This window comes from Caloenas nicobarica, chromosome Z, assembly GCF_036013445.1.
Source record: "Caloenas nicobarica isolate bCalNic1 chromosome Z, bCalNic1.hap1, whole genome shotgun sequence".
Lineage (NCBI taxonomy): Eukaryota > Metazoa > Chordata > Aves > Columbiformes > Columbidae > Caloenas > Caloenas nicobarica.
The window spans coordinates 9,018,499-9,043,963 of record NC_088284.1 but is presented as its reverse complement, the minus strand read 5'-3'; the positions used below and the strand labels follow the sequence as shown (position 1 = coordinate 9,043,963).

Sequence of the window (25,465 nt, the reverse complement as noted above, 5' to 3'; positions counted from 1 at the left end):
ACATCTGTGCTTTTTAAATTAAAAGTGCCTGGTATTTAGTGCAAACTGACACATTCCCATGGGGAAAATAAACCAGTAATCCCAAAGAAACCAGTTCTGTAGTGTTTTTCCTGAGCACAGTGCTATGGCCAGGTAGGAGCAAACTCCCCAGGCCAAGAACTTATCCCAGCTTTCCCTTTTGCTTGGCTGTAGGATAACCATTGACATATCCCCATCTACCTGGGAAGAAGCTGGTCTGGTTTGAAGCCAGATCCCTCCTCTGAGAGGGTGAAAGCTGGTAGCCATCATTCCAGCCTGGGCACAGAGGGAACTGCACCCTTGCAAGGCTCTGACCTGAGCCCATGCCCTTGCACCAAATGCTGACACTACGCTGTTTTAATTTCACAGCCTGGCCACTAAATGAAGCAGGTCCCAGCACTCCCAGTGACTCCTCTTCTCATGGGCAGAGCTGGGGGATGTGACGTTGGTGCCATCCAGGACTGGTCCCCAAAAGTAAAAGTGAAGCCATCACTTCTGTGTATTTTTATGCAAAAGGATTAATGATACATCCAGGTGAGAATGGCCCCAGGGAGCAGGTGGGACAGAAAAGTGCAGAGAGGGTGTAGCTGAACGGGACCATCTCACCAGGAAAATTATAACTCTGGCTTCCCCTGCTGCTCTTTACCTGACAGCCTTTCGTGCTGCTGTCCCTCAGGGAGGAATGTGTGTTTTTCCCCCTGTGCAGGGCCCAAATCGATGCATAAAAAGCCAAACGCCCTGAGCAACCCTCAGGGTGAGCATCAGGGCAGACCTGGAGCAAGACCCTGCTAGCTGACCAGGATCTCAGCTCCCCCTTCCATCACCCTCCAGCTCCACCACCCCCTACAGATGCTTTGCAAGATTTTATCTCCTTCATGACCTATAGTGGTCCTTAAACTCTTTCTCCCTGAAGAGAAAATGACCCTGTGACGGAACAGTCAAGAGCAGGGTTTCAGCAAACACATCCCACGCCCCTCCGGGCACTCCTGCCGAACTTTGCCTTTTCTTGCCAGGCCAGCCCTGCATCCTCCTCCGCTCCCAGCCCTGGCGAATGCAGCCAGTCAGCTTGCTTAGCATTCCATGCTCATTGCTGGGAGCAACCCTGGCTGCTATGGAGCCAAGCTCGGCGGCTGCAAGCATCTCGGTCCAGTATTCCCCCCATCCTGGCTCGTCATATGATTTCTCCTAAGGGATAACCGCTGAGCGGGACCGCGTCTCCAAGCTGATCCTTTGCTGATAAGGCAGCTGCCAAGTCTCCAGCGCTAAGACAAAAGAGTTTTTCTCTTCCCAGCAGGTTTTTCTGCTGTGAATGTCAGAGGAAGGGGGAAAAGCAAGCTGCCAGGCACTCCTCACGGGCAAGAGGCTTCGGGGGCTCCTTCCCCACCGCTGTTCTGCCAGACCATGGAGCTTTTCAGGCTGAGCCTAGGCTGTATTTGCCTCCTTCCTTGGCTTGAGGGTAAGTTTATCCTCCTTTGGGGTAGCTGGAAAGCGGGAAGCAAACAGCCTCCCAGATTTTAACCCACTTTCCTTCTGAAGTGTTTTTTGGGCTGCAAAGCTCTGAACCCACCAGTAGCAAAACCAGTGCCCTACAGGCACATTTCAAGGCAGCATTTAAAATGGGATTAAATGCAGGGGTGCAGGAGAGTGAAGGACAGGCTGGCAAGGTGCTGGGATGGCTTGGCCAGGGACACTATGGCATCATGCCAGCCGCTTTTATAAAGTGCTTTTGAACTGCTAAGAGAAGCGGATAAATAAACGCTCTCGGGAGTGAGACAGGCACTAAGTGATGCCCTGCACGCTGTGTTTGCTCCCTGTCCGAGCTGCTCCTTCCCAGCAGCGGTGAGTGGGCTCAGAGTATGCTGGCAGCATGGGAGAGGGTGGTGGGAAAGGGAGCAAGACCTCGTTGCATTAGTCGTGCTCCTGTGGCTGTTGGCTGGGAGCAGGATGTGCTGGGGAGCTGCAGAGTTTGCATCATTCACCACTGCGGAGCAAACTTGGTAAAAGCTCATGTTAACATTCAGCTGCTTGCTGAGGTTGTTCAAATCCTGTATCCTGCCTGTGTACAGGAGGATTTTGAATTCAAGTAGCCTTGTTTTTGACATGCATGGGTAGATGAAGAAAGCAGAAGTCCTGCCGAGCATCATCCTGCAGAGCTGGAGCAGTGCTATCCAGGAACAGCTACCTGGGAGCTCTGCTACCCGTGGTCTCACCCACCCCATCATGGGCAGTGGGCAGCATCTCTTTTCTTTAAAAAAAGGCGGAGCCCCTGAGCTAATAAGTAATTCACTTTTTATTATTCCCAAGATACTAGGCTGAAAGAGATTCATTGAAATAAACCCCTGAAGCTGCAAGGAGGACAGCCCTGCAGTTGTGCAGGTTATCTGCTCAGCTTTTCAAGCTCCCTAGGCCACAGGACTACAACTGGTTGGGCTGCACAGCTGGTGTGCTTATTCCTTAAAGACAAACTTCAGACTGGCAGCTCTGACCATAATGCCTTTTGCTTTCCATTCCCTGTTCCACAACCTCTAAATGTGTGTTCCTGGGGCTGCTTTGAGCAGCTAGCCCTCAGTTTGCTCTGCAGCCAGATCGAAGGAGAGGTTTGTGCTCCTACAGATTTGACTTTTGCTCCATCTACTGCTGGTTTTTGCACCCCAAATTCTGCCAGATAGAGTAAATTCAGTGAATTGAACCTCTCTTTTTTCAAAGCCTCAGGCTGTGGGTATGCTACTGTGCTAGTGAGGGGTGAAGCTATATGTGCATCTTTTAAAAGTTACAAGGGATGTGATTAGCACCTGGCGGTGACACTGTGGTGGGATGCCAGGAGAGCAGAACAGCCTTCAGGGTCTTCCTCTTTCGCTCTTGTCTGGTGTTAGAAGAAAATGGTTCTTTACTGCCAACACAAAACAGGAGCCCCATGGCTATGCTTTATTAGTGAATTAGGGAGGATTACAGGACATTTCCACAGAACATTTATTTTCATTTCCAGTGAAATACTCTTGGTGCAATCTCATGATCAGCTATTGCATTTCAGCCAGCCCACTAACAAAACCTCAACTGTTTTGCAAGAAAGGTATTTATCTTCCCAACACCTGGCAATGCCCAAAGCAAGATCAAAGAGCAGACAGCAAACATGTTCTTGCTTGGGACTGATCTCTCCCTGCAGCAGCCTCTCTGCATCCCATCCTGCCTGGGGCTGCTGAGATTTAAGGCTGCCCACAGGGCAGATGTACTTGCTCTCAACAGACCTTAGAGAGTACAGTTTCCCACTGGAAACTGCAAATCCTGGAATTGCCTAACTCTAAGCTGTTTCTGACAGTGGTTTCTTTGGAAAGTCCCTGCAAGCAGGGAGGGACCTGAAGTTTTCTCTTAAGAAGTCAAGCCTGACATAACAGAGTGAGCTGTGATGGGTGGTGGGGAGCTGGGAATCGTCAGGATCGGTGCATGCACAAGCACAAAGAAAACGTCTGCAATAATATTGCGTTTAACATTAGCTCTTGATTCTCACGCACTGAGTGTAAGGCTGGTGGTGGCTCTGCTTGGCAGTCTGGTCTGATCCCATATCCCGGGGGATGCTCTCCTGCCTCCCAAACCCATGTACAGTGCTGGCTGCTCCATGACCCCTCACACCCCACTCACCTATGGCATCCCTTAGCTTCTTGCATTGAAAAAGCAGAAAGGCCAAACTTATCTGATACTTCTCCTCCCCCATATACTTCTCCAGCCTCCAACTATTTTCTGCTCAGGGGATTTCCTGGCTCTGCTGTATTTAACTGTTCAGTGGCTATCAGATCTCCTACCTCAGCTCGCGCAGGCCCTTCTTGGCAGCAAGGATGCACAGCTGCTGGGTGCAGAGCCACCTCCTGCACACCATGAGCCTTCCCTTGGTGCCCCGTGTCCCATCTGGGATCAGTCCTTGACCACTCGGCCCTGCCCATCTTCTCCAGACCTCTCTGGATTTTATAGACCTCCATCATATTCCCCAAGGGACTGGTTTTTGCCACGTGCATCAGCTTTGTGTTGACTTCAACCTCCTCTGCTTACCATCATTTATCCATGTGCTTTTCCATACCAAAACCTTATTACTTTTTCTGTGGCTGCTCTGCTCCCTCAGAGGCCTTTGCTGAGATACTTGGTCAAAAGTGGACCTTGCAGTAATATGGAAAGCTATGAAGCCTTGCTGGTTAACCAAAAGCAGGATACTCTTAAGAAAGCAGCAATGGTTGCGAAAAACACAGCCCAATGTTGTTGCCAGAAGCAACAGCTGGGAACTGCTCTTGGAGAGACATGTTACTGGAAAATAATCTGAGTGCAGACCAAGAAGTATTTGCAGTCAGGTACTTGCACTGACAAGCCATTTGCCAGCTAATTACTGGCAGTTACCAGTAGGTTTTGTTGACTTCTCTATAAAAATGATACATCTTGATAAGAGCTGATCGGCTGCCCGAAGTGATGGAAATTGTGCTCCCATAAAACCAGAGCTCCCAGTTGCCAGGTAGCTGCGCAACCAGCTCCTGTTGTGCCTGTTCTGCTGGCCCCATGGGCAGATGCCTGTTTGTTCTCCAACAGGGGCTCACCATGCTCCACCTAGCTTCGTCCTCTCCGTAGGCAAATTGGCCACATCTACTGGCCTGTCATGGAGATTTGTGTCTCTAAATTTTACACCCACATAAGTTCAGTTGTATGCTGAAGAAGGACCAGGGCAAAATAAAACTAATGTTGGTTCCAGTCAACAGCCTGTTTTGCAAAAAAATACCTAATCTCACCTCCTGCCATGCTGGTCTTGGAGTATAAATTCAGGCAAAGCAGACAACAAGGTGCCAATCTCACCACTTTCCTGTGTACATCTTGATTTCCTGCCTTTGACCAAACATATCTGGTTCATCACACTCCTCTTACAACAGCATCTTCCAGCTGTTTTTAATTCCCTCATTTCATGGCCCTGGGCCGGTTTCCTGTGCAAGCAGCAGAGAGCGGCTTGCTCCCTTGGATGGAGGGAAATCTTTTAATGAGAAGGATTTATTGCAGGGCTGCATTCAAGACTGCTCCTGCTCACTTAATCAGGGTGTTCTTTGTCCATACGTGACAGCATCTCAAGCTGCTTGCTGCAGTTGGATTCAATGTAATGTTCCTGCAAGTGATCTTACAGGGTAATGTCTTGCAGTGAGCTCCATCTGCATGGGCAACTCTCCTGCCTTAACTGTGAGCATCCCTCTTCTGCTGCTACATCTTCTCATTTCTATCTGGTCCTGACCCTCTGTGGGAGGTGGAAACAGCCTGCTGGGGCCCAGGGGAGCTCTGAAACAGCTTCCCCTCCTGTTCAGAAGAGGCATCATGGCACGATATGATAATTTCAGGCCACCACAGCAAACTGCTCCTGCCGCTATGGCCAGTCACATGAAAATCTCTTCTGCCTTCAGCAAACATCTTTCTATACTGCCTGGTTTTGTGTATGTGCCACAAAAGCCTCACTCTACATTTGGTCATGAATTTGAACCCTGGTAGGGGATCTGGATAGAAGAGGGTGGTAGCTCTGCATCACCAGTGTGAGGCCCAGCAGTGAGGGCAGGAGAGCTCGGATGCTGTGTTTCTCTGAAGGGAGAAGGTCCCATAATCAGTACCAGGGTGGGGAGCAGTGTTGTCCCTATCACCACAGCGTATGAGCAGCTAAAGATGGCTTTCTCTACCTCCTCTGGTTAATTTTTCTTCTTTTGGGCAACTTCTGGTAGGAGCCTGAGTCCCTCATGGCTGTCTTTAGAGACAGGACAGAGACCAAATTACTGGCAGGGCAGCTTGAGAGTATGGGAGTCTTCCAAGCCTTCTTCCCACCTGATGCCCCTTTAACCGCAGCAATAGTCCAATGAGAGGACTCTAAATCCTGGGAGAGCTGATATTCAGGGGGAGTAGAGGAGATATGATCACCTGCAGTAGCAAACAGTGGAGGCAGATTAACCTGAGCAGGAAACTCACTTGCCTCTCCATAACTCAGGCAATGGCATTGCTGGCTCCAAGGTGTATAAGCCATGGCACATGTACCCCTAGTGCTCTGCTCATTTTAGGTGGAAGCAGCAGCTTGGAGACGTTTCTCCAAGACACTGTTGCCATGGCCTGGGTGACTCAGGATGACCTGCTGTCATATGGTGGTACCTAAGAAGAGCCATATGTGGGAGCTCTCCTGGGCCATGGGATGTCCTTCATGAAGCAGTTCCTATGAGAGGGTCTGTGACTGCTGCAGATGGGCCTGTGCTTTCGAGGACAGGCAGATGGAGGAAAAGGTAAATTCCTGACTGTGACTCAGTGGTTGTCTTCTCCCTACAGAACATACCTACTTGGCAAGAGAAGTTGAGCTAATTAAAGGATTTTTCAAAGAGTTAGGAACCCCACTGGGGAAGGCAAAAGAGGCCAAAGCCAATGCTGATGCTCCTGGGTAACATGAAGTGTTTTGGGAACCTGTGCTTGCTCATCTCTCACTTACCCCTTCCCTCCACAGAGCCTTTAAATGGAGCTACCCACCCCCAAATAATTTGCATCAAGCCATCACAGACACTGCTTAGAAATGGCAGAAACTTTCCCAGCTAGGCTAGGATTACTGGTAACCAAGGCTTTCCTGGTGGCATTACCTTAATTAGGAACATTGCATGGGTTTTGTTCCCAGTCTTGAAAGGAACAGCATGTCCCAAGGGTGGCCATGCTGCAGAGATGCAGGGGACTATATTTGCGTGCTTTTCTTTCTTGTAACCAGAATGGCAGTATCATAGGACAAACAAGCTGGCATCAAGTGCCTTTGCTAGAAACTGTTTATTTTGTTCCTAAAAATATGAAGAGGCCAAAATGTTCAAGCATGAGCAGGCTCTGCGAGTAAGGCTGGCATTTTCCAGATAAACCAAGTCCCATCCCCAAGGAGTACACTGCATGGTCTGCTTGCTCCAGGTTAACATTCCCCAAATGTTAGGCCTGATGACCTTATTTGCAGGGCTGCTGGAGGACGAGACTTGGCAGTGTTGGGAAAAAAAAAAAAGTCATTTTGCCTCCTGAGTAAGGATTCTTGGTGCCTGATGTGTATCCCAAACTAAATATACTCCAGCTTTATTTATGGGTCTGCCCCTCATGACTGCATGGGGCATGTGCAATGGTCGCCGCCAGTTACCTGTATCTAACTGTAAGGTGCTCACTTAGATTGCAACATCTCAACCTCAGGAAAGCAATAATGTATGGGTAGTGGACGGTGAACCTGTATGATAGACAAAGATTCACATCTTGGTTGGCAAGGAGCCTGCAAAACATCACAAGGAAACCCCTGCTGTTGACAGCCAGCCTTACGGAGAGCTCAGCATCACTGTCAGTAGGGAAGACGCTTGAACCACAGTTCAGAGGAGAGGGATTATGGACCCAGCTTTGCTGCCACCCTCCCGTGTAATGTTGAACCAAGCAAAGTTTAGCGAGACCTCTGTTCCCAAGCTGTAAAATGGTGGTTATACTTTTGGACTTGAGGTATGGTATGAAGAAAAAAAACTATTAATAACTCGGTGGTATATGCTACTGAGGAGCTATACAAATCTCACATTAAAGCACTTTGGATGCAGTTCTGAGGTTCCTCAGCTCACATGTATTCCTGTGGCAGATGGGCTGCCCTGGACCTTCAGTGGGGTGAGTCTCTGCTGACTGACGCCTGCATAAAGCCAAAAAAGCTGGTAGAAAGGGGCAGCTGAAAAGTGCAAAAGGCTGGTATTACAGATAACACGGGGGCACATGATGCTTGCTGCTAATGTGCAGGTAACACTGCGATTCTTTAGAAGGTAATGTACACCATCAGAGAATGTACACAGAACAAAACACAAATCTGCTGGCTGGGTTGAACAGCGATGCTCTTCCAAACTTAATTAAAAAAATGAAACTTTCAAGTGGACAGTCATTGCCAAGCAAGCAAAAGAAAAAACTGCAGAGATTCTGGCTTGTTTAGTAATAAACCCCATGATAAAACATATGAGGAAAAGATTTAGAAGAGCAACCTAGAAAAAGCATAAAAAAGCTACCTACACAAATTTTCAAACACATGTGAAGTAGGAACTTGGTGGGGGTAAGGAGGATGATAAGTAACTGGTGGAAATATAAGAAGGGCAACCAAAGCAGGGCAGTCTAGAAAGGCTGAATGGATTATTGGTTCTGGTTCTCACTTCAGACATGGCCAGGGAGGTCCTCAAATGTCAGGTGCTCTCTGCAGTCTGAAGTGTTACCAAACAAAACTATCAACAGAGGAAGTTTTAGGAAAAAAAAAAAAAGACAAATACTCCGTGGCAAATGACCAGCCCAGATGCCATTCACACTGTGCTACAGGAAACTAAAGATTACAGTTTTTAAACGTGTAAGGAGTATGTAAACTCTTACTTAAAGCAAACCCAGCACCAAAGGACTCCGTTACAGCAATTATGTTCCTCTTAAGAGGGATCCTTGCACAGCCTGGGGAAACACAGGTCATCAGGTTTGATTTCAGCATCAGGCAAGTCAGTAGAAACAAAGAACAGAATTTGCAGACAGAACAGATAAAGATCAGAAAAATCAATGCAAGTTTTGTAGTGGGAATGCCTGACACCTGTGATAGTGCATAAATATGGTGAGGTGATCTAGACTTTGTGCTTGCGCTTGCAAAAGGCTTTTGATAAGGTTCTTCCAGCAAGGCCTGTAATCACAGAATCATAGAATAGTTTAGGTTGGAATAGACCTTCAAAGGTCATCTAGTCCAAACCCCCTGCAATGAGCAGGGACATCTTCGCCCAGCTCAGGTTGCTCAGAGCCCCGTCCAGCCTGGCCTGGGATGTCTCCAGGGATGGGGCATCAACCACCTCCCTGGGCAACCTGGGCCAGTGTCTCACCACCCTCGTTGTAGAAAATAAACTCCATTCTCATGGAGTAAGAGAGAGACTTAGCCCACAGACTGGAACAAAGAGGTGGAATGAGTTGACAATGATGGCAGCAGAGTGAAGGTATCAGCAGATGCCAACAGAGATCAAAAGGGGTGAATGATGAAATAATTAAATTTGCTGATGGCACAAAATTATTCAGAGTAATCAAAACTGAAGTTAACTGCGTGGAGCTGCAGAACGAGCTCATGATACTGATCGACCAACAACACGGTTTTTGAACTTCGGATTTGAAAAATACAATCTAGTGTACACAGATAAAACTATTTTAACCATCAATACTCAGTCTTAACTAGTTGATACACTTTAGGAAGGAGCCATCAGTGTCCTTGCTGTCTTGAGTGAGCTCTCTCTGATTCATACCCTCTTTCTCTATTAGCAAATACTAATGCCCAGTGCTGGAGACAGAATACTTGGCTCAGTAGATATTTTATCTGACCCAGCACACTTCTCACGTTGCCCTGTTATACTTTTATGCAGCTCTAAAATCATCACTTTGGAAATTAGTTTCTCCCAGTTAAGAGGAAGCAAAGAGGTGAGAATCCTGGATTCCAGGTCCTAGAAAAAAACATGGTGAGGGGACTGTATTCATTCACTTTGGACTTTCTAAAGATTATGGGGGATTATATATGAGACATTTATCCTGCCTTGGGAAGCTGGTGGAAACTCAAGCCCGAGGTGCATTAAACATCTTCCCTCCACCAAGCTCTCAACAAGGGGTAAGGAGTACAGGACTGAAGAGCTGTCCACAGATCCCCCAGAATCTTAATTTCCGTTTAGGCACATGGGATTGCCAGGAATTGCCTGGATCGGTGGATATCACAGGTCCATGAAACTCAATATCCCAGCACGGACACACCACCCTCATCTCAGAGCCGTAGTTTCTCCCCATGCATTCAGGCTGAGCAGAAAGCTGGAGTTGTTTCTAATTTAGCAACACTCAGGCACTTTTAATCTAGCAGACCATCAGAATTTCCTGAGACAAAGCCTAAGAGCTCTTTTAAGCTATTGTCCATACCCTTGGTATTGTGTACTGGCTTCTGTTTACACTGTCATTAGTTTTTTCAAGTACTGAGCCAAACACTTGCTGCCAGGGAAAAGTATTGTTCTTTGCTTTTGGAGGGAACTCTGCAGAAATAGTTGTTCTTGTCTAACATCACTTTTCAGTCTCCTCTTTATGCTCAATACCGTTGATGAGGCTTTTATAACTCTGACTCCTGGGGAAAAGCGGAAAAAAAAGTCATTGTGAAAGTTGGGAGTTACCATGTGTTAATTGTAATTAAAGTGAAAATATTTCTGAGAATGTGCAGACACTTGAAACTTTTATTTCTGTCCCTCTATCTTAGGCATAAAATACACAGCAGAAGGTACATTCACGTCGGTGACAGACGGTTTAGCATTTAACATTTTTCTCAGGATGTTCACAGGCCACACCTGCTGATTTTGTACTGAAAACAGGGGCATTTGTCCAGCTAACAGGATAATATCCATTCCAAGTTATCACAGATGTTGGGACCCGTTGCTATTAAAAGCAACAAGCAATTACAGAAATTGCTCCAAATTATGTATCTGTTGTGGGGTGGCTGTATAATGTCTCTCTCTTACAAAGGGATCTTTAAAAATGTTAACCTTCATGCCTTGGGAGCACAGACCAATGTCAGGTGTACTAAATCCAACTTTATTTCAATACTTACATATCAGCCATGTACTTCCAGACTTTCGATGTGGTATGGTTTTACCCCAGTATTGCTGTAATATTACCAGAAGCCACTTAACGGAAAAAGTAGCCCAAGGTGGCCTAGCTGGCCCCAGATGAACAGCACCTGGGGAATTAAGGGGTTTCAATTGCTTTTTTGTTAGAAAGATTTGATACAGACAGGGCAAACAAACGAATGAACAAACAAAACCCAAAACCCAAACCATTCAATTATTTTGGAGGGAGGGAAGGATAAGTACTTTCTTAAAGCTAAAACCAGATGAAATATTAAACTAAATATATACAGGCAGATATTTTGTAACAGTACAACTTCTAAAGGGTGATGAGTTTTTCCCTGTTATTTACATGGGTTACTTATATCATAGTTATTTTTCTCTAGCATTGTTCTCAGCTATTTGCACACCTTGTATTTTAAAGAAACATCATTCTGGGGAATTAGGAAGCTGGGAGAAATGTCTATGTAGGCATGCCAATAGAGGAAAGGACTGGTGGGTCAGGTCTCCCCTTTCCCAGGTCGTTTACATTGTCTGGTGCTCAGAAGACACGTTTGCCTCAGCCATGCACATCACTAAACCCCGCTCTGATTGTACCGCAGTAGCAGAGGGACAAGGCTTCCTCATAAGGAACACCCGCCTGGAAAAGTGCATTCGCGTCTCTCACCACGAGACCAATGGCATCAGCCTGACCACCTGCAAGGCACAGTCCCCACAGCAGAAGTGGAGCTGGGACCCTGCCACCAAGACCATCGTCAGCCTTCAAACGAAGCAGTGCTTGTCGGCCCACAAGATGCGGGAGTATGCCCTGGTCAAACTGGAGCCCTGCGGGGACTGGGAACGCCAAGCGTGGTCCTGCAGCAAGAAGGGACACCTGACTCTGCAGAGCTTGGGCTTCCACCTCAGCACCAAGGAAGGAGGCCACAAGGTCTTTGTCTCAAGGGAGAAGGACAAATTAAGCAGGTGGAAGACTTTAGAAGATGAAACCATCTGCGCTGCTGCCCAGACAGCAGCTCCGAGGCCCAGCAAAGCAACGCAGCAAGCTGCAGACACACATGTGTGGATCTATGAAAGTAAGATGAGGTAGATTTAGCATCAGATAACATCTAACCTTACATACCATCCAAGCCACCTAACACCAGGCTTGCAACCATCATTCTAACTCATGTTCACTTTGGGCCCATCTGGAGAGATACCGAATGGCTCCAATTCAGCCCAACTACTTGGTACCACTGGTTTCCAGCAGTTGTGGTTCAGTGTTTTCCAGAAAGCATGTAACACCTTACAGGATCAGGTCTCTAAACCACAGCTACATTTCTGACGACAGGCAGCAGTCAAGTATTTTGGAAAGTTCATCTGAATCAGTGCCCAGAGCTAAGAATAGTTGGAATTGCTTGAGCCTCCCAACTCCAAAACAACCAAGGACATCCCATAAAGTCAGGAGCCTAAGACTTTGAAGGGGCTTTTGGTACTTTGTGATGTCATTTTTGGTAACAAAAACACTGGAGGCAGCTGAAAACCTCTTTTAGACTTGTATACATAATTGAGAAACAGCTATATATGAAATGAAAAATTTTTACTCCAGTTTCTAAGCAACACGTTACAGTTATCTCCTGCTAGAGCCCAACAGCGCATCTATTGCTAATGAAACCATGGTTCTAACCTTCATCCCATGCTGTCATCATCCTCAAAAGTGAACCTCACTCCTGCTGTCTGATGTAACCATAAAGAGACTAGTGAACACAGCACATAAGGAAAGGTAGTTAAAGTGCTGCCCTCCCTTTGCATTAAGAAAACCCAGAATGTGACATCAAAAATTATAAAAAAACCTGGTTTATATTATCAGTTTTATGTCCTTGGCCTCTCCTAAAAATAATCTAATCTCTGCCGTTTTGAGTGTTCACTCTACTCTGCCTAGACTGGACAAAAAAGGGCAGAAACCCTGGTCCTGTCATAGTTTTAGGTGTTGGACACCAGGCTAACAGACATCAGGCATGGTCATTGCACCAAGATGTGACTGTCATAATTTGTCAGATGGCCACTGAAGCCCATTGCTGACCACGGATAATTCATGGTCCAGCCTGTTTCCCTCTTTCATTTAGTCCCTTATGCAAAGGAAGGTGGTTTCAGGACTTTTCTTGTGAAGCTGTGGGCAGAACTGAGACTTGAAAATCACAGCCGATTCATGCCCTCATCCTCTCCCTTCTTCCACTTCACGGACCAGAAAAGAGCTAGTGTTCATAATAGCTTTTCTGTGTTTGTCCACTCCGTAGGTGATGAGGTTCCCAACCATCCTCAGGGGAAGTTATTTCCCTTACACGAGGCTATTCCTTACCTTAAGTCCAGATGGCCCCAGTGAGATTTTCAGCTTTGCAGAAATGAGTAAAAGGGAATGTGGTGAGTCTGGTTGGCATAAGCCAATGGATTATGAATACAACCTTTTGACACAAAGGGGTTATATGTAATTTGAAATAAAAAGAGATACAATAGCTTTTTTGGCTGTCATGTGAAGGTAAGATGGTCTTTTTACCAATGTTTTTAATTAGCCAACTAGAAGGTTAACATGCAATTATCACAGTAGTCACAAGTGTTAGTGTTTGTTTAACACAAAGGTAAATATAGCCAACACAAATTAGATACCATAATAACCTAGTTAAATATAGGCTAGGAAATGCATGGAACATCTAATATATGGGAAAAAGGCAAGTGAAAAGGGCATTTGCATTCCCCAAGGCAATGTTCCTGGCAGCCCAGGGCTGCCTTGGAGCCAGGCTCCCCAAATAAGGCTGGAGGGTAAACACAAAGCAGGCTTTGAATCAGATTGTGCCAGTTAGTGTGTCTTGTGCAAACTGATAACATTCCCATCAACCCCATGGTTCAGAGTCTACTGGAGGGAAACTCTGACTACTCAGCAACAACATCAAAGTCCTATGTGTTTGTTTAGATCTTTCTTATCCGAGTTTCAGTTGACCACGAACAGACAGCTTTTAATTCAGCAGGTTATTTGCTCAATAAATTACACCTGCGTACCCATGGATGCTGGTTTCACAGGAAGGGGTGGGGTTGGGATAAGCAGTGGAAAGTCCTAGAGACATGGATTTCTTGATCTTGCCACATGCATCAATGCAGGAGAGGGATTACTATTGCTGCCAAAAGAATCCCCACAACCTCCCATCTAGCAGTAGTTGCCACCCCACATACCCTACTTCTGCAGTAATACTGGCAAATCAAAGGATGCCATTGAGCCTTGCAAGAGGTATGGACTATTCACCACCCTTTTGATCTCATTTCTTCATCTGCTGTGTTGGTAGAACCTGTTATGCTTCCACTTGCCTTTTCCTCACACCTCACTTTTAACAGCTGGTGGTGTGCTCATACTTTTTAGAGCAATGACCTTATTTACCACCAGAAAACAAGCTTTGCTTTGGCTGTGGATTCAATCTTGCGCGCTTAACTTCATCTTTGAAATCTGTGAGAACTGAAGGCCCCTGACACACAGGAGGAGGTGATCACTATTGCACCATGTCCTATGTGTCTTGCAGGGTAGAGGACTAACACAGCAGGGCTGAGTTCCCTTCCCTTGCTGGCCACTGAGTGTATCCTGGTTTCTGTACAGAAAATAAATTATAATCACACATATCTTTGCTTTATTTCCTTCCAAGCTAAAACAATCGATTCATCAAAGATTGATGCTGTGGACAGAGAATCTTCCATGAGCCTAAGTGACCCACCTCTGGCTACCAAATTCAACAGCACAGTGTCTCCAGCAAAGACCAAGCAGGCGTACCTCCCAGCAAACGAGGGTGAGCACTTCTCTTTTTTGAATGCAGGAAGGAAAGTGTGGGTGGTGTCTATGGATCACTCGAGTATTTTCAGTGGTGGTAAGTACCTGAGTACTTCCGAAGAACCTCCATGTGTACCACTGAGTGGTTCGAGACTTTGCTCTCGCACAACATGTTGAGATGTTTGCCTCAGCAAGTGGTTCAGTGATACAGTCATAGCCTTAGCCTGGAGGCACAGCTATCAGATGTTCTAGGAGTAAAAAATATCTGTCACTGAGCAACAAGAAAGTTTCCTTTCCCCTTCCAGCTCCATACAAAAGGGACTTGTGGTTACAGTGCAGCCCCAAGAGGAAGCTGGAGCTTCCTCTGGTCCAACAGTGGAAGCCGCTAATCTGAGTTTCTCTGCTTCTTCCCCCAGATGTGTCCCACAATCACTCTAAAAAGCACCATGGAAATCGAGGGAAAAATGCTGGGGCCAGGCTTGCAGGTAGGTCCAGTGAACAGCCAGAGGAGGAAGAGACTATGTGGATGAAGGCTCACCAGCGCCCCTGACAATCCCATCAATACAGAGTTACATTCCCCTGGGTACAACTGAGGATGCTCAGTAGGGAAAGAGGGCACCAATTTAGCTGTCAGAAAATCTCCTTTCAAAGATTAAATGAATCTCCACAGGCCTGGAGTACAAAAGTGGAGTAAAAACATGCAAATGCTGTGTCCCAACTCACCAGGAAAAACAGATACCTACTAGCACTGGTGCCTTCCCCCAGCTTTTCTGACTTCATATCAGAGAGCTGCAGAGAAGCATGAATAGTTATTGTCTTCCTAGCAAGAAAGAAAACCTTTTTGTGGTCATTTTCAATAGTGGCATGCTGTGCAGTGTAAAGCATCTGTACGATGTTGATCTCACAAAGCACTTTTCCTGTTACCTGCTAGCCTTCAAGGACATTACAGGTGTTTTTTCGTGGCAATCAGGACTATTGCATAAGAATGGAGATGAGTACAGCAAATGCATGATTGTTTTCTATTATAACCTTTCAGGAACCAACTGGAAGACGGCCATGCTGGTCCTCAGCCCCTTGGCATTCATATTGGGATTAATAATACTGACACTCAATGTTCATTACAACAAGTAAGTGAGATACAGGTTCATTTGTTTTGCCACTTCCCTATCCAGCATTTCAAAACAAAACTCTTGATCTCGGCACCCTTCCCTATCCCACACCTGAAGTGTCTGGCTCTGAGCAGATGGGTCTGCCCACCCATGATGTCACCCTTGACGAGTTCTCCTCTCTGACACCCTGTTTCTCCCTCCCACTCACTGTCCCACCTATATGTAGCTGCTAATGTTGGCTCCTCCTCTCCCACACACCTCACACCATCCCTGAAGGTTTAGGGAATGTGGTTATTGAACCACTTGATGTGGAAAGCAACCAAGTGACAGCCAGATACAGCTGGGTTACCCTCTTCTCTCTTTGCCTAGGAAGAAGAAAATCCTCTCTGCTCTGAAGAGCTCCCCTGCCAACAACAGCAGAGCTGACTTACGGGAGCCGTCTCCCTTACGAAGAGGTCCCCAGCCGTACCATCCACCGTCTCGCTCTCCTTCCTTGAGGCGTGGAGAGATCCTCATTGAGTGGAAAGATGGGACTGTCACTCCTCTTTTTGATAATGCCAATTATCAAATGGACTAGCTCTGAAAAAACAGAGCTGCTATTCCATCCTGTGTCACATTTCCCATCAGGAAGAGTGCCACCATAGCCAGTCTCCTCCCTAGCCTTGCTGTTTTGACAGGGAGTTGTAAGCGCTGTTTGTTGTTTCTTTGGTTTTGGGGTTTTTTTAATGCTCAAGAACAATCTCCTTGCACAGGACGTGGTTGAAGCAAGCAGAGCATATTGTTTGGTTTGTATAGGCATACGCTGCTTAGCTCTTCCAGGGCTGATTTAACCCGTAACAAACCCCAGGTTTAGCTAAATGAAGCCGAGACTCTCATCAGATGCAACTGTCCATTGCCCTGAAATTCTAGTTACTAAGTATATAAGAAAGTAAATTATTGGAGACAAGGTGTAAGGTGAAAAACAGAAGTCTTCATGATTCTTAAATCCTTTTAAAGATAAAACTAGCTGCCAACGGACAGAGAAGGCTGTCAGTTACTTTGTCAATGTGAGAATATAACTAATAAGCACTGTCTTCAGGACTCAGACGATGAGAGTCTCCTCCAGATATCTGCCAAAGTACTACCCCCACTGAGTGATCAATTAAGTAACAGCAAGTCGTTTTTCTAACTTAAAACTTACCACTCCATCGTCCTCACTGCACCACTGCAAAAGTCCTGCTGAGAGAGTATGCATCTCTCAAAATTTTCCATATTTAGGATATATTAGACCTTATAACACATATCCTGTTTCTTTATGTAGAATCACAAGTAACTGTGGTCATATTTGTTGGGGATATTGCATTATGCAGCTTTTTTATACTGCTTCAGCCTCCTATTTCCTATAGGCATATGGAAGAGTCAATTAACAGATACACCTTTCTAGAAAAAAACTGTATTACTGCTCTAGATGGGAGCAGTGTAAGGCACAGTTATCAGCCTTTACACTTCTTGTTTGAGCATAATTACCTGTGACTGTCACACTCAATCCTTATCTTTTCTCAGTGTGACTTGCAATGTCTTAGTGCTTTCCTAATATTGATGAATTTATGCTTGCTTTCTCTCTGATCTTATGACGATGTGAACCATAATCATGGCTATAAATCAGGAATTCTTTGGAGCAAGAACTACTAACACTAGGAAACTACAAGGATAAGCTGCATCAGTATAACTCTTCAGCGGGGCAAGGGAAGCCATATCCTAACCTGTCCCTTACTCGACTTAAACAACACTGTTCACTTTACCTAAATTGAGTTGTGCTATTTCAGTGGAGCTTGCACTTCTCTAGGGTTTGGTTTTATTTAACCTAAGGCAGAAGTAAGGTCTCTGGGGAATTTAAAGTATATGTTGGGTTTGGTTTGTTTTTTAATTTTTCTTTTAAAACACAGACCCACAGTTGGTATAAACTTAACTGCCACAGGATATTATTACAACCAAGAACTTAGTTGGTCTCAAGAAAGAAAATACAAACCTTATTGGCTCAGGACATAAAAATCACACAGGTTGGAAAGAAATGTCTTCCCCAGGCACATTATTCCATACTTATTTACTGGAGGGTTTCCCACATGCTCCTTGGGAAAATATTTTATTACTAGACATGGGCAGAGGAAGAAGTCTTTCTTCACCAGTGAGCGGTGAACACAGAGTCAGAATTAAATTTTGACTTTCTAATATTTCCACTTCTAAAGTATCCAAAGACTTTTGGGTCAAGTTTGCATACGCATAAGCATAATTTTGCACCAAAAAAAAGTGGAAATACTTTCTGTACATAAATCACTCAAAACGCACATGCAGTGCCTCATCAGTTATCGCAGTTCCACCACAATTAAGACGCCTGTCTTTGAAATTCTGTCCAAGGAGCACATCACCTTACAGTGCATAGCACTTGTTACCCTCCAAAACCTCAGCACACTTTGGAAACACGATGTATGCAATGCCAATAAAATGCAAATACTTACTTGGAGTTCAGCTAATGTTGTGCTTCCCAAAGCAGTAAGTGTTTGTTCATTACTGCTGAATGGGCAGACCAGATGACTTGTTAATGACTCTCTGTAATTCATACTTATTATCTTTCTAATCTTGCTCATAACCACAAGGCACTAACACGGTTGTTTACATAGCACTGATTAAATGGTAGCTCAAACAATAATGAAAAAATAAGACTGTGAAGCAGCACAGGCTTTTACCTATTTTCTCCCTCTCTCTTCTACTGGTTATCTTTTAGTTATTTCTCAGTATTTTACCTACACTAGATGCTAGAGACCAAATTTTCCAAGGTATGGACAGAGGAGCACCAGGTTTAAGTCTCCATAACGAGAGGTTTTAAAAAGCAAATTAGTCAAATGTCCACCAGGAAACACTCCAAAATAGCTGATTCTGCCTTGGTGCCTGGACCAGGTGACAGTGGGTGACACTTTCCATCCTCTGCTTCTAAAACCACCTGAGAAACACTCAGAGCAGTCGCACCACCTGTGTGATATTCACTCTGCCATCACCTGAATGCCATGCTTGTAAACAGTGTTAATAATCAAAATAAAACCTGACTGTAAAGTGGAGAAGCACTGAAATTGTTTATAGGACTATATGTTATACATGTATACATTAAAAGCCTCCTTATGGTGCTTCCATTTTTGTGTGTGTACATATATACATGGAAAAAGGATGCACCGTTAACGGGGCTTTTACAAATCACTCTACAGAAAGATACCAGTGATGAACAAACCACCACTGTCACAGTGGTACTAACATTACTGGTGTATGCCGCGCCAAAGGATAAGTGCTGCAGACCTGGAGAGTAACACAATACTAAACTGCCACCCACGTTTCTCAGCCCACTGACACTGCATCTCTGGTTTGCAGGTTTTCTCCAGGGCTGATGTGATGCTGATGACCCTTGGTTCACTTCTGCAGCAAGGAGGAAGGCCAGGTAGAAGCAGAGACGTACACTTATTTGCCTCAGAAGGTCCAAGTGTCTAGGCAGCAATGCTAGAGGAGATGGAGGGAAGATGAGACTCGTTCTCCTTCCAAATTCACTCGAATTCAGAAAACCTCATTCCTTATCTAAAAAATCTAATAATGCCATCATGCTTTTTTGCTGTTTATGTGCCAAAACATCCAAAACACTATGAACCATTACAGAATCACAGAATGGCTGGAGTTGGAAGGGACCTCTGGAGATCATCTAGTCCAACTCACCTGCTACAGCAAGTTCACCAGAGCAGATCACACAGCAATGTGTCCAGATGGGTTTGAATGTCTCCAGAGAAGGAGACTCCACAGCCTCTCTGGGCAGCCTGTTCCAGGGCTCTGGCACCCTCAGAGTAAAGAAGTTTCTCCTCATATTGAGATGGAACCTCCCGTGTTTCAGTCTGTGCCCGTTGCCCCTCATCCTGTCATTGGGCACCACTGAAAAGAGTCTGGTCCCATCCTCTTGACACCCACCCTTGAGACATTTATAAACACTGATGAGATTCCCTCTCAGCTTCTCTTCTCCAGGCTGAACAGACCCAGCTCTCTCTGTCTCTCCTCATAAGAAAGGTGCTCTAGGCCCCTAATCATCTTCGTAGTCTGCTGCTCCAGTACTTACTTCTTGTTCTTGAACTGGGGAGCCCAGAACTGGACATAGAACTCCAGATGCGGCCTCACGAGGGCAGAGTAGAGGGGGACAACAACCTCCCTCCACCTGCTGGTCACACTCTTCTTAATGCAGCCCAGGTACCATTGGCCTTCTTGGCCACAAGGGCACATTGCTGGCTCATTGTCAACCTGTTCTTGCATTACTAACTGAATATGTGTAACCACAGAGTACTAACAATCTCAGGTCCCAGCATCAATGACAAAAGAGAGGTGCACAGGAACACTGATGCAGGTGAGCACATCAGTACCACCACAGGCTGCTGCAATCATCCAGCATAAGCATCTATAGCACAGCTCTGGCAGCACATGTGCCATGCTGCCCGCACACTGGTGCAGGCTGCAGTCACAGAAACACAGGTGCTATCAGATGGACACAAGATTGCACATTAGCTTACATAATTCTGTGCAAAAAATACTATATTAGGCAGATAAATTTCCCTTTCCTAACCCTCTGAATAATGTATGTCTAAAGTGTTTGTTAAAGAGCAAAAAGGAAAATAAAGTGGCTAAAGAACTTCAAGTTCACCATTTAAATACTGTACATCAACCGTTTACTAAGACTCTTCAGATGGAAAATGTTTTCATAACGGTGCATTAGTCATGTACATAAATTCATGATACAAAGAAACATGACCTGAAATGATTTGAACAGTTATGACAGCATATCAGTGGAAGAGTTGGGAACAGAACTATTGCTTCCCCATTTGAAATGCAAGGTGTAACTTCTGCAGGAAACACTGTTTTTAAAAAACTCCATCTGCTCATTTTCTCAATTCTAGTTCTACATCAGCAAGTCAAGAAATATCAAGTGTTTGATTTTTCAAAAGGACCTCTGGTTGTTCAGCACTTCGATTAAAAAAAAAAAAAAAAAGGAGAAAAGAAACAGGGGACAGAGAAGTCTTTGTTAGCTCTGGGTTTCAATTCAGACATCTCTGGCTCATGGTTCAATCAGACCACTCTTTTTTTGCATTGGCTAGGGGAGAAAAAAGCACAGCTTTTTAAAAGCTCCAAGTATCTTCATGGAATTTGTATAGATTCAAAAAAGAAATCAACATTTCTGCAGCAATGTAGTTCTTCCTCTGGATTGCAAAAAAAAAAAAAAGCTGGCCATGTTTCTTAAAGTTTCCATCACAAAAGCATTTTACTCTTTGGAGCAGAGAAACTGATGCACTTCTTTCAGCATTGCTTGCATGTCCTCATATTCTGCAAATTTGCAAGCATCCTCTAGCTTCAGCCATTTGAAAGCTTGGTGCTCCTCCGAGAGCTTGATTTCTGTGTTACAGTCTTTCATTTCTGCCAGCCAGTAAATGACGGTCTTAGGTTTGCCATGGACAGGATAGTGCAGTTCTTTCTTGTATCCCTCTATGAGAGTGAGCTGGCTGGCCTCAAGACCAGCCTCTTCCTGTGTTTCCCGGAACGCTGTCTGCAGGTCATCCTCTCCTGGATCCACATGGCCTGTCAAGAAGGTGAAAAAGTTAAGCCTCTGAGACGGAAACTCAGATTTTGTTCATTCAGTTGACAACTAGGAAACATTGGGAGACAGACAACGGTACACTGTAGCTGATAAACAAAAGGAAATTGGAGAACAGATCGCTTTTCCAACTCTTATATTTTGGTTTGTCTTTCGTTGCTTTTAGGACCATCTTTTATCCCACGTCTTCTGAAACTCCCAGTGACCTCTCAGCACTGGACATCTTTTCTTCCCAGTCCTCCTCTGGAGCACCCCACACCTGTAATGTTCCACCTTAGACCATACCAAGGACTGACTGCCTCATGAATGCTCTTCCTTTAGGCAGACAGAGAGGAGACTGCTCATCTGCCTTAGTCCTCTCTCAACCCTTACCTCCCATAGAAGCTTAAGGCTCAATTCTGCAAAATGCTTATTCATGCTGACAGCCCAGAAATAATGAGACCAGGCACCAACAAATGCCATTTAAACGGTTGGTTTCAATTAGGCACTTGGGGTATTTTTATTTCTCATATTCCCCTCTGAAACACAGCAAGCCTAAAAGCCAGTCCTTTCACCAGCTGCATAATCCTTCTAGGACACATCATTTATTTTACATTGCTCAGAATGAGAAGTGCCATTACAAACAACGGATAAATATAACACATCCCCAGCTGTTTGTACTTTTGTTGAGAAATGTCAGACTTGATTTTCTCATGGAAGCTCCAGACCAGAACATAAATAGAACAAGCCGAGTAAGATCTCAGAAGAGCAACATAGCAGAAGTTGGGAAGCTTCAAGAGGAAAAAAGTTAAGCTTTATTTTGCCCCTAGTGTCACTTTATTTTCTATGCAGCTGGCTGCAAATAGCCATCATTTCATCACAGAGATTAACCTTTCCTCAGAGCACAGGTACTCAAAGTCACCCTTTAGTACCAGAACTGGGATATGCGGGAAGCTCATTTTTGCTTTCCCAACAGGTCTCACTCTTTTTATCTGCACATCAGAAGCTTAATGAGTAGAGGGGTGATTCTGCTCCTCTGCTCTGCTCTGCTCTGGTGAGACCCTGCCTGGAGTCCTGCATCCAGCTCTGGAGCCCTCCGGACAGGACAGACATGGACCTGTTGGAGAGGGGCCAGAGGAGCCACAGAAATGATCAGAGGGCTGGAACCTGATCTAGTTGAAGATGTCCATGTTCGTTGCAGGGGGGTCGGACTATGTGGCCTTTAAAGGTCTATTCTATAATTTTGTGATTTTGAGTGCATGAGATGTATGCCTACAAGTAATTTCACTCCCTCCTCAAATGCCTACAAGTAATTTTAATTACTCTCTTCCCAGTAAACCTTTCCATATGGGTCCCTGCTCTCACAACAACTAATCATGTCCCAGCACACGTTTTTTAGCTTTCCAGTAGGCTGCAAACTCTGCTCCCTTACGCTTTTGGTGAAGTGGACAAGGGGGAGGTTTGGAAAGTTTTGTTCTTTCCCTTAATAGGAGAGTGTAGTTGATACTGCTACAAGCTTTTTTTCCTATTTGCGTATTCCTGTTTACAAACTGCTCCTCCACTATGCTTTAAGGGCACCGCATTTTACAAAAAAAGAAGTAAAAACTGGAAGGAAGAAATCTCAGAGGATTAAAAAAAAAGTATATAAGAAGATCTACAAGAAACTTGAAGCATTTATGTGCTGTACTTTTCCCACTAAGTATCTAAGCAACTTTTCCCTGCAATTGCGTACCACCAAACACCATGTATCTTTACAAACAAGGTGTTGCTATAACATACATCTTGGGGCATCAGGCTTGTCTTCTCCTTTGGGATCACACTGATGAATGAGGACGGCTTAGGTGAAGATGGCTGTCCCTCTTATCTCTGCTGCATTAGGTATGTGTTCTTCATCAACCATCTCCTGAACTTAAATAAACTCCCGCATCTCCTAAGAAAGGTGTTCTAAAGTAAATCATCACTGATTTCAGTGTGCCTGCTAAAGTTGTGCTGCAAACTGTAACCCTTCTGATTAAACGTGGGTCAAGCAACCGTACGCTGGCAACAGTGGCAGCTGGCAGAGGGTCAGACCTGGACAAGAAGGTAACACCTTCTCTGGCTACCTAATTTCAGCTGGCTGCTCCGTGTCTGCCAGAAACATCAGAGATCCAAAGAGCAGGACTGCATGACTCACCCCCAACCTCAATCAGTTTTGCCCAATAGTTTATACAGCCACAACTTGCAGAGAATTTCAGCCCCACTCTGCTGCACATAGGAGCTACTGTCAACTGATTAACTGCCCCCCAAATCTGACCTTAGCAGCATTCAGCCAAAGTTCAGTCTGTAATCTCACTCACTTCCGACACAAACAACATTGGAGTGTGTTCTTGGGACAAACATCACCTTTGGGTGGGGTCCAGTGGTGGGTCCCATAGGATGTCTGCAGGAGGAGGTACTCGATACCGTCAGTGACCTTAGACTGCAGCCTCCTGTAGATGATCAAGCCACAAGCTCTCACAGCCATGCCCCTCTGTTAACTGCACCGAGAGCTGTGGAAGCGCACAGGGGATCAAACAGAAACAACATAGAGATCAAACAGACGAGTTGTATGCAGCCAGGGAACAAATCTCAGAGTGCACTAAAAATCATCCGTCCCTTTGCATTTACTACACAATTAAACTGCATCTTATTATCTTTGAATTGTAAAAAAAATGAGTTCTTTCCTTTAAAGAAAGGAAACAGGAGCCTATATAAAGGCTTTAAAAAAAAAAGTTATCAAGATGCATGAAATATGACCTGCATGACATCGCTCCTGATACATTAGAAACCACACCATAGGGAGGAAAAAAATGACAAATCAAAAGGAAAGCCACCAGTGAACACGCTGAAGCTCTTCCACTGCAAAAATTCACAGGCTCTGTGCAAAGATTATACCTCGACATTACCAGAAGCGGCATGAGGAAATAATTGCCCAAGACAGATCTCTTGCAGCAAAGAACTCCTCAAGATGCCAGTGGCAGCGCTGAAAAAATGAATGCCAAAGGACAGGCTCTCTGTGGTCTGGGCGAGACGTGAAACTGTTATACAAAACTAAAAGCTTCTTGGCATACACATTAAACATGAATTTGATGTAAACACAAAGGAATACGCCTCTCAAGTTAGGTATATTGTAATCAATAAGCTACACAGCCAGGACAATTATTCCTATACAGAAAAAAAGACATAAATATAAGAAATCCATTTTAAAAATCCAGCAGTTTTCAGTTCCAGGCAAAGCTTTGCATTTTGACAGAACTGCACATTTCAGCAGGTAATAAATTTACTCAACACTGTTTGTCCCTGGAACGTCCAGTGAGGCACCACGACACCTCCGGTTTCCAAACTGGGAACCAGCAGCACAGAGCGCCTCACCGCCAAGGCGGTGGTGAAGCCCCAGGGTGGTTCACCCCCCTTTAACGCCCCGCTTTCTGATCAGCCACGCCAAACACGACCCACCCCGCGCACCCCCGGGCAGCGCAGGCGCCGAGCGGCGGGGGACCAGCACCCCCTCCCGTGCGCCCCGGGAAACGCCGCGCCCGGACGCCCGGAGCCCGGAAGGACAAACCCTTCCGAGGGCCGCCCGGCCAGCGGCCCCGCTGCCATGTCCCGTGAGGCCCGCTCCGGGCTGCTGGGCCGCTCCCAGCGGGCAGGGCCCCCGGCAGCCGGTTGGGCCGGCGGGACCAGGCCTGGCAGCCCAGGGCAGAGCCCCTCTGGCCGTTGCCATGGCAACGCGAGGCCCCAAGCCCGCCAGGACACCGGGAGAACCGGACACAAAGACCCAAAACCGCGGCCGCCATCGCCCCCCGCCCTCACCTTCACTTCCGGTCCGGGGTGTAGGCGCGGCGTGGCAGAAGACTGATGGCAAGCTCAACCAATCACAGAGGCACAAGCACGGGCGGTAACTCCTCCCCTTTCGTTCTATCCTCGCCCCCCTCCCGCCTTTCCCTCGGCTCCGCCCCCTCCGGCCGAGAAGACCTCCGATTGGCTTATTCCCGCCGGGTCACGCCCCATCCGCTCTTCTCCCTCGTCCTATTCGCCGGCTGTGGCGGTGCGCGGGTGCGCGCGAGTGTTTGAAGCGGGAAAAGCGTTGTTGCTATGGAGACGCGGCCTAATCGCCGCTGCCGAGCGGTGCCGCGGCCGGTAAGTGGCTGCGGGGGCCGTGGGGGGTGAGGCCGCGGCGGCTGGTGGGTGAGGGGGGGGCCGGGTGGAGGTGGAGGGAACGGCCGCGCCGAGGGAGGCGGGTAGTTTCCCGGGGGCCATCACCTTCCCCCGGGCGGTGGGGCAGCGC

The 25,465-nt window shown here is 46.1% G+C and overlaps 2 protein-coding genes across 4 annotated transcripts; one reads left to right on the top strand and one right to left on the bottom strand.

Moving 5' to 3' along the window:
• Window positions 1-1,094: 1,094 nt before the first annotated feature.
• LOC136001989 (uncharacterized) lies at window positions 1,095-18,960 on the top strand. Of its 2 annotated transcripts, none has more exons than XM_065656771.1 (6): window positions 1,095-1,474; window positions 11,249-11,716; window positions 14,306-14,446; window positions 14,844-14,912; window positions 15,464-15,554; window positions 15,906-18,960. In XM_065656771.1, the coding sequence occupies exons 1-6, from the start codon at window positions 1,420-1,422 to the stop codon at window positions 16,111-16,113; spliced, it is 1,032 nt and encodes a 343-aa protein (XP_065512843.1). In that variant the 5' UTR covers window positions 1,095-1,419; the 3' UTR covers window positions 16,114-18,960. The 2 variants fall into 2 exon arrangements, with proteins under 2 accessions (XP_065512843.1, XP_065512842.1); XM_065656770.1 differs by having other exon boundaries at window positions 1,096-1,474; window positions 11,246-11,716.
• Window positions 18,961-20,072: 1,112 nt separating this feature from the next.
• NUDT2 (nudix hydrolase 2) lies at window positions 20,073-25,012 on the bottom strand. Of its 2 annotated transcripts, none has more exons than XM_065656772.1 (3): window positions 24,991-25,012; window positions 23,542-23,687; window positions 20,073-21,164 (listed from the first exon to the last, which is right to left on the bottom strand). In XM_065656772.1, exons 2-3 carry the CDS (start codon window positions 23,660-23,662, stop codon window positions 20,851-20,853), a joined length of 435 nt encoding a protein of 144 aa, XP_065512844.1. In that variant the 5' UTR covers window positions 23,663-23,687; window positions 24,991-25,012; the 3' UTR covers window positions 20,073-20,850. The 2 variants fall into 2 exon arrangements, with proteins under 2 accessions (XP_065512844.1, XP_065512845.1); XM_065656773.1 differs by lacking the exon at window positions 24,991-25,012 and adding an exon at window positions 24,073-24,951.
• Between the last annotated feature and the right edge of the window lie 453 nt (window positions 25,013-25,465).

Coding starts and splice junctions, on each gene's coding strand:
- LOC136001989 (XM_065656770.1), top strand. CDS start 1,420: ATGGAGCTTTTCAGGCTGAGCCTAGGCTGTATTTGCCTCCTTCCTTGG. Junction 1,475..11,245: donor CCTCCTTCCTTGGCTTGAGG/GTAAGTTTATCC, acceptor ATTGTACCGCAG/TAGCAGAGGGACAAGGCTTC. Junction 14,913..15,463: donor TGCTGGGGCCAGGCTTGCAG/GTAGGTCCAGTG, acceptor ATAACCTTTCAG/GAACCAACTGGAAGACGGCC.
- NUDT2 (XM_065656772.1), bottom strand. CDS start 23,662: ATGGCTGTGAGAGCTTGTGGCTTGATCATCTACAGGAGGCTGCAGTCT. Junction 21,165..23,541: donor CCACTGGACCCCACCCAAAG/GTGATGTTTGTC, acceptor CCTTCTTGACAG/GCCATGTGGATCCAGGAGAG.